Source organism: Silene latifolia, chromosome X (genome assembly GCF_048544455.1).
Source record: "Silene latifolia isolate original U9 population chromosome X, ASM4854445v1, whole genome shotgun sequence".
NCBI classification, from domain to species: domain Eukaryota; kingdom Viridiplantae; phylum Streptophyta; class Magnoliopsida; order Caryophyllales; family Caryophyllaceae; genus Silene; species Silene latifolia.
Genome location: NC_133537.1, coordinates 302,067,378 through 302,079,707, shown reverse-complemented (window position 1 = coordinate 302,079,707; position 12,330 = coordinate 302,067,378). Strand labels below are relative to the sequence as shown.

Genomic DNA, 12,330 nt, shown 5'->3' with positions numbered 1-12,330 from the left:
GGCTAAAGGCAATAGCAGATTTCTGCTCATTAATTATGTGGCCAGAACTTTTGCAGTAAAGATCAAGTATATATTTTAACTCATTGCAAGCTTGAGGAGTAGCTTCCATGCTCTATTTTGATGTATATAGCATCAATATGACATTGTATTTGTTGGTCCTTTTGGGTCACTTTCAGTCATTTTGGATCAAGCTAAAGATAAGTCAGGTCTTTTCTGATCGGGTCATCTAAGATTAGGTCAATTAAGGTTCAGGTTGGGTCTGGGTTGTTTCAATTCAGTGTTCGGTTCATATTTGTGTCACTTTCGAATCTCGTATCAACCTTATTAAATCGGGTTATTCGAATCGAGTCAGCCAGGCCTACATAAGACACCTATAGATCACAAATTTAGAGTAATAAAATATTCCCATTTAATTTGTCTCCCAAATCTCCCAATTGTTCTTGCATATCCATCATTTTTGAGTGAAAGCATTCAAAAAACGTCAATAGAAAAGCTCGAAACGTGTTGCCTTCAGAGCTCAACACCTTGTATGTACATCTGAGAATCCCTTCTGCTTCAACTCATACACTCTCAACTTCACTGATCATCCCTTCCAATTCCAGTAATTCCATCGTTAATCAGGTGAAGTCTTTTGATTTCCTTTCATAATTACATAATCATATCCCAAAGTACTGGGTTTTAATTTAATAGGTACATAATTAGGTGTTTTTTCTGGAAATCTCTGTTGAATTTAATCTAATTAAAGCCAATTAGGGAGTTTTACATTGATGTGTATTTGATTTTAATGGTAATATTTGGTGGGCAGTTAGTAGATATTGAAGATGGATGATATATTGGTGGCAATACTATCTATGCTGCTTATAGTTGCGTTAATTCCTTTGTATTTCTGGAAACGTCGTCACGATTCTACTGCTGCTCATTTACATGTTGAAGAACCTCAGGTTTAGCTAAAGTTTCTAGCTTGCTTTGTTAATAATGTTATTTTATTGGAATTATGTTTACTTTTACTAATCATATGAATCTATGATGGGATGCTGTTGTGTCTATTGCTCGTTAAATCTCGCTTAACTGGGTTGCAATCAGCAGTGGAATCAGGATTTGTACTTGGGGGGCTAACTAGTAATGCAATAAGGGAAACTAGAAAAAAGTTCGAAAATCTGAATAAAAATTTCAGAATTTTCAATGTTCAATGGACAACCGACCATTGAACATGACATGAAATTGCGAACTCAAGTTCAATAATTCAATCTGTTATCTTGAACTAATGACAACTCGTCTTCACCAATTTTGGGTAAAGTTTTTTCTAATATTTTAGCTGGAATCACCTAGGTTCACCTATATGAATGAGTGACGGTAATTGAATTTTACGTGTCTGGATGGAATTGCGATTACTCAAGTTCAATATCTATAAACATCTTTATGAGCTATGAGCCTATGAGTAATGCTACTCATTGTTTTTGTACTGATTAGATGCTTTGTGAATGAAGTTGATAACTACAAATATGTAATCGTCATTGATTTGTTCTGATCATCTCATGCTAGAAAACATGCTAAGGCCTTGTTTGAAAACCAAAAGAGGAAGGAAGGGAAAGGGAGGTGGAGGGATTTTAATTTTCATTGTAGAAGGGATCCATTACTCCCTTCCCTTGCCCTCCAAATTCCGCTATCCAAATGCTTAGTTTAAAAAAGCGCTCCTCGAGTGCGCCTAAGGCTGGTAACGGATGAGGCACTAACCAAAATGCCTCTGCATTTTAGGTGCACTTTTTAGATGAGGCTCACTTAACAAGACTCACTAGCACGCACTTTCCATAATTTTCATCTAGATCTTTAATTATGCCATTTCTTTTCCCCCATAATTCTTAACTTTTAGTGACTATACATGTTAGCCAACATGAAAACTCTTAAAAATTTTGCCCAATTGTTTTTTGGGAAAATACAAATTTGTACCTAAAAATAGGGTGCCTGGCATCAAAAAGGTGTGCGCCTTCGCCTTGCGCATTGCACCTCAGTGCACATTTCCCCTATTCAAACTAAAATCCAAACAAAGCCTAAGTGTGTATTGTGGGAGTAGGATTAGGTTTTATGTGTATTGAGGCTGATGGGGTTGACTGTAAGTATTTCAGGCTCCTCAGAGGGATAATGTGGTTAGAGCAACTGGTGCTCGTCGTATGCGTCGAAGACCAGCTTCTGGAGCTAGTACCTCGTCAGCTGCAGTAGCTACCGAAGGTTAGTCTATATTGTTTGGTGATATGGATATCCCATTTCCTTTTCTGATTAGGGTTTTTGGGAGTCGATGTGTGTCTGAGTTTGTTAATGGGTGAATTTGTGGTATGGCAAATGTAAATGTGTGATTGTTATGAATGTTATTCAGCTATCTTTGATTCTTCAGTACCGTGTTTACACGACATCTAACAATCTAAGCGACTTGGTTTAAAACGAAGAAGTGTTGGTAGAAGCTAGTTGATCCTTACCCCCTTGGTAATTAACAGGGTGGAGGACGCCGAAGTTATAATTTTTAGCTTATCTAGTCTTTCTGTACAAAATTTTAATCGGTTGCAGCGTGTACGCATTTTATAGAAGGTTCTGAAGTGTGTTGGAGTTTTAGTTTAAAAATGCCCACCGGCCCAAGGCTCAGTGAGGCACTGGCCAAAATTCCTTGGTACGCCTAAAGTGCACCTCTTTGGTGCACTACGATGAAAATTTCACACTTTTTCCTTCTAGTTCTTTATTATTCCTTTCCTTTGGGCATTATCCCTAACTTTTACTCGTTTACATGTTAACACCCTTTAAACTCCTAAAAAAGATTTAGGCCTTGTTTGGATAGAAAAAGAGGAGGGAAAGGGAAGGGATATGTTAGGATGGAAGCAAAGGGAAGGGAAGGGGGAATGGATGGGGAAAGGTTTTTGTCCCATTATCACCTTTGTTGGAGAGATTTTCATTTGCCTTGGGGGAGGGAAATGGAGGGATTCACCCTCTTCTCCAAATCCATCCACCTCTATTTTGTTAACCAGACAAATGACATCATCTCCCTCCATTTCCCTCCCCTTTCTTTTTCTCCAAATCCCCTTATCCTAACATACCATTAGTCACTACTCACTAGAGGAAAATCCTGTAAAAGATGATGTTCAAAAATTTATTTTGAATATAGAAATTTGTTTGCAAGAAAGTGAATCTCATGTCTGCGAGGCATGTTCCTTCGCTTTGTACCTCATCGTCATTTGTCCTTTTTGCCTTGGCGCGTCTCATGCCTTTTAAGACTAGGGTTATAGTAATGGTTCGTTCATATTGTAAACGCAGATGTTCTAGATGACAGTGATGATGAAGCTGCTGGGATGCATGATGAAGCTAGGGGTTCAAGGAAAAAAGATAAGAAGCGACAAGAACGGGAGGCGCAGAGAGAAGTATGATAAATGCCTTTTCTTTTTTTAAAATAATGAAAAATGTATTATATTCTCGTCTGAGCTGTAGCGATGGCCTTCTTATGTGGATCGTAAGGGGCAAGATATTTACTATACCTGTCTCGACTACCAAGTTTGATAGCCTAAGATTGTTCATCTATTTGACAAAATTACTTTCCATCCATAGCCATTACTTTTTTGACACCCTTAAGTTTTTTTTGGTAAGGCTGACCAAGCTGCACGTGATACAAGGGTAGCAAAGCAAGATCGCTATGCAGAAGCGCGGCGAAGGAAAGATGAGGAGCGTGAAGCACAAGAGCGCCAACTGGTATTTTATGTTTTTTATTATGCTTGTCTTTTAAAACTGTTCCTTCGTTATGCATTATGGTTTCCTAGGACGTCATTTGACTGTCGGTGTTGGATTGTTGGTGTTGGTGCACAAGACCCGTGCTAATATCACTCTAATAGTTGACATCTTATTGGAAAGCAGCGTACATGATTGGAACATGGCTCACTAAAGTGGCCGTGCTTCTTTCTTTTGTGAAGTAGCGGTCCTTCGATACAGTTCTCGACGCAATTTTCATCTTGGGTCATTCGGAAACAGCCTCTTTGTGTTGCTAACACAAGGGTAAGGCTGCGTACATCCGATCCCCCGTACCCCGCAATTTGCGGGAGCCGTTGAGGCACTGGGGTGATGTTGTTGTTGTTCCGTTCCCCCATCTTCATGAATCCAAGTTCCAGATCCTCAAATTTACTATTAAAAAAGTGGAGTATTTCTGAAGATAATCCTTTTTGTGTAGGAAGAAGAAGCCAAGGCTCGGAAAGCTAAAGAAGAAGCAGCAGCTGCATTAGAGTTTCAAAAGTGGAAAGGGGCATTTTCAATTGACGCTGAAGGCACTACGGAAAATGAGGCACAAGAGAACCAGGACTTGCTTGCTGACTTTGTGGAATACATCAAGGTAGAATCTGGGACGATTAATGACCTTATTTTTTAACATTGTGGATTAGTGTGTTGGACTTGATTTGATAGTCTCTTTGTTCTTAATTTAGGGTTGAATGCCTGGTGTTTTTTTTTTTTTTTTTTTTTTTTCCCTTAGCTACCAAATGTTTATTTTTGACTTCAATGCCTTATTCCTTAACTCATCAATCCAGAAACACAAATGCGTCCCTCTGGAAGACCTCGCTGCTGAGTTTAGACTGAGGACTCAGGTACGTTGTTTTATCTATTTCTCCTTTTAAAGTGACGTGAAGTATATAATTATAATTCTTGCTTTTGACGTTTCTTTGCAATGTGATTTCCTATCAACAGGAGTGCATCAATCGCATCAATTCACTAGAAAGCATTGGTATGTACCCGAAGCATTCTCTTGTTTTATGCTCAGTACAAATTAATTCTTTATTTTAACATTTACTGGTTGCCATCTCGATGAAAGTTGAACAATCTAGGAGGTCCCCATCATCTAGTTATCTTTCTTTGGTTTTAGTACGCCTGAAATCTGAAGGGTATATACCTTGCATTGTTGCCAAATATGTGTTCGATGCTATTATTTCCATCATGTGAAGCCATTTGTGTGTTTATTCCGTATTTATGATTCAGTAAGATATACTCCGTATATGATGAGTTCACACCGTACAATTCATAAGACAATACGAGCGAAGTTTTAAGCATTTGTTCTATATGTTTATTGATTTTATTCTGTGAGATCTCCCTGTGTGTGATGTCAAAGAACTGAAAGACCTCTATATATCTTCAGAAGGCTCCTCTAAAAAAAATATAAATTGATTAATGATCGTATTATTGTAGCCTTGATTTTTTATCTTCAATAGGCTCTATAGTTTCTTTTGCCATCTTGCCAATAAACATGCTTTTCCTTTCTGAAAATTTGTAGGGAGGCTTTCAGGTGTCATGGATGATAGAGGGAAATACATATACATCTCACTTGAAGAAATGCAAGCTGTTGCTGACTATATTAAGCGTGAAGGAAGGGTCAGCATCTCGCATTTGGCTAGTAAATCCAACCAGTTTATCGACTTAGAGCCCAAAGCTCAGTTTGAAGAGCTTGCTAGTATAGATGAAATAGTTGCTGCCTGAAATTAATTGCCCTTGTGTGAAACTATTTCTGATTAGTGGCATTATACAAAAGTTGACAACAAAGTTGCACTGCTTAGCTTACTTCATAAGCAGAGACGGCAAGAAAAAGAAATGAAAACTGGTAGCTAACTCTCTATATTGATTTTGGAGGTATGACTCATATGTTTGTTTGTTTACTTCTGTGGTTCTGCCTATACTTATATGGCCGTATTTGATATACTTAATACAACCACCATCATTTATTTGCGCATCTTCTGGTTCTGATGGCGTTACCCCTAACATAGCATCCTTAAGGCTAACTTGTACCAGATTCAGGTGAAGTCCTTTACTGTCTCGTCTCGGTGGCAGTCTTGAGATTTGGGTACCCACCAATGGTGGTAGTCGGAGACTCGTCCCACCAACTAAACCCGCACGATAAGCTGACTCAAGCAATTCTCTATGTCGGAAGTTGGAACTCAAGAAACGCCGTCCATGACTTGATGCTCCCTTGTTCAGTAAGCTGCATTTGGGATTTAAAGGGCCATAGTTGGATGTTCAAATTCTTGACACTGAGGGTACCTTTTTTTGCGGAGGATGAAGTTTGAAACATACATCCTATCGTGCATTGGGCCGCCTTTGGGATTGTTGGAGGCTGGTACTAGTTCCTCAGCAGTTCCATTTATCATTCACCACCAACATAATATAGCTAGCAATGACATCATTGATGGTATTTTTTTGGTTAATAGAATACGCGAGAAGAGCAAAATTATTATAGATGAAATCTTTTTTTGTAAAACACGGATCACCCAGTTTACTAAAAAACTGAAAGAAACCCTAGAAATGAAAGGAAGTGAGGACGAAACAGTAGAAGAAAAAATTTAAAAAAAAAAATGTCAGAGAGACCAAACAGGAAGGAGAGGATTCATCAAAGAAGATCGTCCATCCCTTTTTCGGAAGAAAAAGAGGATCTTGACATAATTGATTTAACGGAAAGTATCCGAGCGAGTCATGAAACAAAAAGCAAGTTTCAATTGAATCATGACAAGCAGCATAGCGAAAACCCAAAAATAAAGACCATGGAAATAACAACCTTTAGTAGAGATGTCGCTAACAACCACCCTAATAAACATTTTAATAGACGAATTTCCTAATATGGGTTCAGTGACTTATAGACAGTTGGAGAAAATGCAGACATGTAGAATATTTCCTTGAATAGCCCACTTTTAGTGCCTCTAGAATCGCTAAAGCTTCAGCCTGTTTTGTTCCGCAGACTGAGCATAAGATTTTCTAAGCAAATCTGTTTTTAACCAAGCCCGAGTAACTGCTGTGAGCCCAACTCAAACCCATCAACCAAGGCCCTGCATCCATTCATCACCAAAACCACCAACCACTTTCACCTAAACACCTTTTCACACCACCAGTTCCACCTTTAACCTTGAAGCCCCATCACCAATTCACCAGGACATATACCAGCAGCCAAGCCACATCGTCGAGCCTGTCATTGAACCACCATCCGACGGCCACCACAAAACCCCCATCGCTCTGCCTCAACATTCACCACACTTGACCATGAAGAATAAGTGAGGGAGGCAGCCCAGGCAGGGCGAGGGAGGAGATAGGGTTAAATCTTTTAATTCAAAAAAGAGAGTATCAAGGTCAACTAATGGGTCTAATAAACGGAATCTGTTAGTAAAGTTATGTTTGGAATACGCCGAGAAAGTCCAAAGAAACATGCAAACAAAAAAAAACAATTAAATCTTAAAAAAGACATTAATGGTAGAAATTGGAAAAGAAAAAGTCGAATGAAATCGACAAAGGTGAAATAGATATAGCAGGAGACTGCCAGCAAATTTTAATTGTAATTTGTAATATGCGGAAGATAACAAGGAAGAGTAGTGTACCAACTACCAAGAGGTGCAACAACAAACATAGATTAGACCTGAAAGGTATGCAAGTAAGTTCACTTGGCAGATCATTGATGATAATTTTACAGCCGGATGGCCTCGAAAGCTTCATTACCGTCTTCCGCATCACATTCTTCTGTTTATCACTTAGCCGTGGTTCGTGCAGATGGAGTTTCACCTCCTTTAATTTTGTGCAGCAAACCAGGAGATATTTGAGAAGCTCAACACTAACGAGTTTATTCCTGCCAAAACCATCAATTTCTATATATTCAACATGTAACCCCAAACCTAAAGAATCAACCTCAGGCCAACCCTCCAGTTCGTCAACGTCGCTGCTCCATGACCAAAGCTAGCAAAAGAAATGGAAATCAGTTTGAAGTTGAAACTTTTTTGTCAAACATTACATAAAATTAGGTAAGAGAGAAAACATTATAAGAGGACCATCTCCAATATCCAAATTGTTGGTATTCTTTGACCCAAATTGTTGGTGCTCAGTATTCCATGCTTCGTTTGTTGTAAAGCAATAAAGCAATAGTCGTGCACGCACAATACAATTTTTGTTACTGGTCATCCAAAAACAGCCTTAAATATGCCGTAAAGGCGTAAATACTAGCATAAGCCTGAGTACATCTACCTGCCCACAGCCTGTTATTGGTTAGATTCTTTGAGGCACTGCGGTAATGTTGTTACTATGGTAGATACGAAGGGAGCATTAAGGAAACATTATTAAAAGAAAATTTAAGCAAGAACTTGTTAGAAAGACGATACCAACCATGTGTATTATCAAGGACACACAATTAGGCATATGCTTCAGCAACATTCCTGTTTGTAGTATACAATGCTCTTCAATACAGTGGATTTCCAAATATTTTAACCTATTGAAATACGGAAGCTTGAGATGCACTGTTGTGGTTTCCGTCAAATCATCCTCCTGCAGTGTGAGTCAATAGTTACTACTAGTTCCAAGCAAGAATGCTCACCCCTTTTCTCCCCACACAATCCTAAACATAAGTACCTAAAATAGTAATGCTGATAATCCTATAAGCCATTTCAACTACTAATGTATGCATATTTACTCACATATATTGGCCTTATAGCGACATTGAGCTTGATCACATGCCGTAGTGCTTCAAAAAGATCACCCCATGCAGCTAGTTTCATACAACAATCAACCTTTGCTTCAGCCAATTGTTGCATATCACCAGTCATTATCAAATGATACCAGTCATTTCCTTCACTGTCATTTACTTGAATAAGTTCAAAGTACTCCAAGTTTGGTACTCCAATGCTGCCCGAAATAATCCCTACTGTGGACAACTTCAGAATCTTCAAAGTCGAGCAACAGAAATTAATTTTATCATTACTCTCAAGAATACTAAGTTCCCAGAGGTGAGGAGAAGCAGGAATTAGAGACCTTAAAAGGCTCGTTGTCATCACTAATTTCGACACGCTGTAGGTGGATTTTCTCTAGCCTTGGAAGATGTACCATGGAAGTAAACACAACATTTATATTATAAGAGTCAACACATTGTAATCTTAAAGCAACAAGGTGTTCTCCTAAAGTACCATCCAGCAACAACATTATAAACAAAGTCTCCAATTCACCATAGAATAGGTTCAGTTCCTTAACTGAACGTTGTAGGCGGTATGACTATTACACGAACAATGAACAGATAAAACTTACAGAACTTTGTGAGAAAGATGTCGTGGCGTGATAGAATCACTGCCCTAAAGTTGAATTTGTCCCGCTCGATACACACGGCCTCTTAGCAACCAACTTCCCAGGGTTACACGACTTCCGAGTCTAAGGTGTACGACAAAGACTCAGATTGAGAATTACTAACAGAACGTGCCAAAATCAGCTATGAAAGAAACAAATTAGAGAGGGAATATATTGAGAAAGAGTAAAAGAGAGAATGTGTTGTATTTTGGAATGACAAAATAGGTAGTATTTATAGGTACATAAGGAAGGATTTTAGAAGCGTATTAAATATGTCTTGTAAATTGTTTTTTGGAAGACCGCACAATTAGCATGGAGAAGGCAACACTCAGTTTAGAAGACTGAGTAATCCGTATGGGAAAACCGCAATAGTCAGCATAGAAGACTGAACTATCAAACTTGGAAATTGTGCAAAAACCACATAAAATTCCAACACTTCCAACAATCCCAACGATTATACTAATGTGGGATAATAAGAGCTTCTTTTGAAGCAATAATTCCAACAAACGTCTCGATAACACCTTATACCACTCATGTCGGTCTTTGTCTTTCATATCAACGAGGACAGCAAAATCCACTCGTTCTAAGCATGGTGCACTATTGTGAAGCAGTACTCTGTTCATATAGTGCTTCAAAGATTCGTATTGTGTGACGGGAATCTGTAAAGAATTGTATGCAATGTCAGCTGGATCATAAGTGAATACAAGAACAGGTACACCAGTCCAGACATACTCCCATCTCCGAGATAACACACTAGTAGCCATGGCAGATCTAGTAGGAAGAAATGCTAAAATGCGACACAAAAGATGGTCGGGTAGCCCACTGATCCGATCAACCCTCTTCAAATTAGACCTTCTACGTGAAGATAACGTTTCCATTGTTTTGAACAAATCTGGCAAATAGACAAAAATGATTGAGGAATATAGAATAACAAATTATTATCAGAGTGTCTATAACATTGATCAACTAAGAATCACTTACCGACATGCTGTTAAGCAAGCTGTTTATCTGCCCTTGTTTATAATATTGATCAACCCTCTTCAAATTATATATTTTACCTTCTTATCGTTAATCCAAATTACCCCCTTTGTCACGATCATTTGTTTACCTTTTATGTTCTTTGTGAGTGGTATTTTAAGCAAAGTTAAGCAAATGATTGGGACGGAGGGCGTATAAGTATAAAACAGTTCCTTTTTAATTACAGGGGAGACTACCGACTACCGTAAACCCGTAGAGAGTAATGCATCCTATTGTTCATTTTTGAATTACATTCAACATTTATCAGGACAATTTTGAATTTCTGTCATTATTTTACATAAATATAAAAGTAAACTTAATATTACAAAATATTGATCCTATGAAAATAATAATAGGCTGTCATAATTTTCAGACGGCCTGTTATTCACTCTTAAATCCTAAAGGGCATTCGAGTGAGCGTATGTATTGAAGTATGAAACCCTTGATTATGCTTCCACAATCGACTTAAGCTTTTGGTTTAGATGATAGCTAAACAAATTCAACAGCAATCAAGATAGCAAAAAGAGCAAAGAACTCCATTAACATTTAACCTAATTACACCATGAGCTAAACTAAATCAAAGCAACAATCAAGCATGCAAAGAGCAAATGAAACTGGAGAAATGGCAAGATATAAAGGAAAAAGATGCAGACTTGCCCGGTTAACCGAAAATCAAGATACAATAAAAATCACAAAATAAAACAATGAAATTACCACAAAACTGGAGCTTTTATTTACAGCGGATGAGAGGGAGCTATTACCACATTACTGCACTTTAGTTCACCATTGTTTAACCTCATCTTCGATGCTTTTTTTTTTTTTTGGGATATTCTCTCGTGTACTCCCGAACTTTTTCGTTTTCTATGGTGTACCCATGTTTTTTGCAAAAAAACCTTTGACCGACAATAATTCTCTCTTACGAGTTCAGAAAACGGTAATTTTTTTTTTCAAACCAATTATCTCGTCAAGGCCTTCAATTTGAAAAAAAAATTCACCGCTTTTTGAACTCGTAGACGGTAGTTATGGTTGGTCAAACATTTTTTAACGAATAAACTTTGACCGACCATAATTTCCGACTACAAGTTGAGACGTCGGTGAATTTTTTTTCAAACGGAAGACCTCTTAAAGACAGTCAAGTTAGAAAAAAAATTTATCGTATTCTGAACTTGTAGCCAAGAGTTATTGACGGTCAAAGTTTTTTTGCATGAAAAGAAGGGTATATCATAGAAAATGAAAAAACTGAGGGGTACACGAGAGAATATCCCTTTTTTTTTTTATAAAGAAAGGAAACTAGGTTGATTGAAACTAGAGGTGGCAATCGGGTCAGTCGGGTCGGGTTTGGGTCGGGTCAAGTCGGGTCGGGTTATATCGGGTTCGGGTCATATCGGGTCAGCCACCCCTTTTGGGTCGGGTTCGGGTCATTATCGGGTCGGGTCATTTCGGGTCAACTGATGTATCGGATCGGGTCGGGTTTGGGTCGGGTCATTCCGGGTCAAATGATGTATCGGGTCGGGTCGGGTCATTATCGGGTCCGGTTACTTTATCACATTACTTCAATTTTTGACCATTAAATTTAGTTTTTATGCATTATTTGGTTTAATTACTTCATTATTAAGTCAAACATAACAATCTAACTAGTTTTCTTGCCCGTGCGTTGCACGGATATTAAAATAATGTGTGATACTTTCACAATAAAATGGAATATAGACATATAGTACATCGTTCATGTCTAAGATTTTATGTATGCCGCATGACCAACAAATAATTCCCGTTAACATAATATTTACATAAGAATAAAATAGTGTTTGATTAATAAAATAATTTTTTTTTTAGGAAAATAAAACCAATATGAAGTTTATATATATGATACTTGGACTGATAGTTTTTAGAATTTGTTCATTAATACTTGTTTGTTTTTCAATTGGTAAAGGAAAACAATAATATCTACTCTGCATAATCAACTCAATGATGCAACAAATCTCCTTCTTTCGAATAACCACCATAATTTAATCATTGCTGGATCAAATTGTAATTATGTAAAAACATTTAGAGGTAGTTAGAATGTTATATCTCCCGGTCAAAGTATAGAAGTACGTTTGAATTTGAACCAACTTCCGACGAAATACTACATGGCTAGGGCTGCTTATGACACCCCCTATAGCAATAGTCTTGGCCCCTATCTTCTCATTTGAAACAAAATCTTTTGCGCAAACCCCTATT

The 12,330-nt window shown here is 37.8% G+C and overlaps 2 protein-coding genes across 2 annotated transcripts; one reads left to right on the top strand and one right to left on the bottom strand.

Moving 5' to 3' along the window:
* Nucleotides 1–354: 354 nt before the first annotated feature.
* LOC141617223 (DDRGK domain-containing protein 1-like) lies at nucleotides 355–5,739 on the top strand. Its single transcript, XM_074434408.1, has 9 exons — nucleotides 355–621; nucleotides 806–941; nucleotides 2,124–2,226; nucleotides 3,298–3,401; nucleotides 3,625–3,726; nucleotides 4,199–4,357; nucleotides 4,551–4,607; nucleotides 4,708–4,744; nucleotides 5,288–5,739. Exons 2-9 carry the CDS (start codon nucleotides 822–824, stop codon nucleotides 5,488–5,490), a joined length of 885 nt encoding a protein of 294 aa, XP_074290509.1. The 5' UTR covers nucleotides 355–621; nucleotides 806–821; the 3' UTR covers nucleotides 5,491–5,739.
* A 1,407-nt stretch (nucleotides 5,740–7,146) lies between these two features.
* LOC141617222 (uncharacterized) lies at nucleotides 7,147–8,930 on the bottom strand. The gene is made up of 3 exons (XM_074434407.1): nucleotides 8,454–8,930; nucleotides 8,146–8,304; nucleotides 7,147–7,722 (listed from the first exon to the last, which is right to left on the bottom strand). The coding sequence occupies exons 1-3, from the start codon at nucleotides 8,805–8,807 to the stop codon at nucleotides 7,240–7,242; spliced, it is 996 nt and encodes a 331-aa protein (XP_074290508.1). The 5' UTR covers nucleotides 8,808–8,930; the 3' UTR covers nucleotides 7,147–7,239.
* Between the last annotated feature and the right edge of the window lie 3,400 nt (nucleotides 8,931–12,330).

Excerpts from the sequence above, each read along its gene's own strand:
- LOC141617223 (XM_074434408.1), top strand. The coding sequence starts at position 822 with ATGGATGATATATTGGTGGCAATACTATCTATGCTGCTTATAGTTGCG. Across the intron at positions 2,227-3,297 it reads AGCTGCAGTAGCTACCGAAG|ATGTTCTAGATGACAGTGAT; the intron begins GTTAGTCTATAT and ends TTGTAAACGCAG. Across the intron at positions 4,745-5,287 it reads CAATTCACTAGAAAGCATTG|GGAGGCTTTCAGGTGTCATG; the intron begins GTATGTACCCGA and ends GAAAATTTGTAG.
- LOC141617222 (XM_074434407.1), bottom strand. The coding sequence starts at position 8,807 with ATGACAACGAGCCTTTTAAGGTCTCTAATTCCTGCTTCTCCTCACCTC. Across the intron at positions 8,305-8,453 it reads TCGCTATAAGGCCAATATAT|GAGGATGATTTGACGGAAAC; the intron begins GTGAGTAAATAT and ends CTCACACTGCAG. Across the intron at positions 7,723-8,145 it reads TGTCCTTGATAATACACATG|CTTTGGTCATGGAGCAGCGA; the intron begins GTTGGTATCGTC and ends TTCTTTTGCTAG.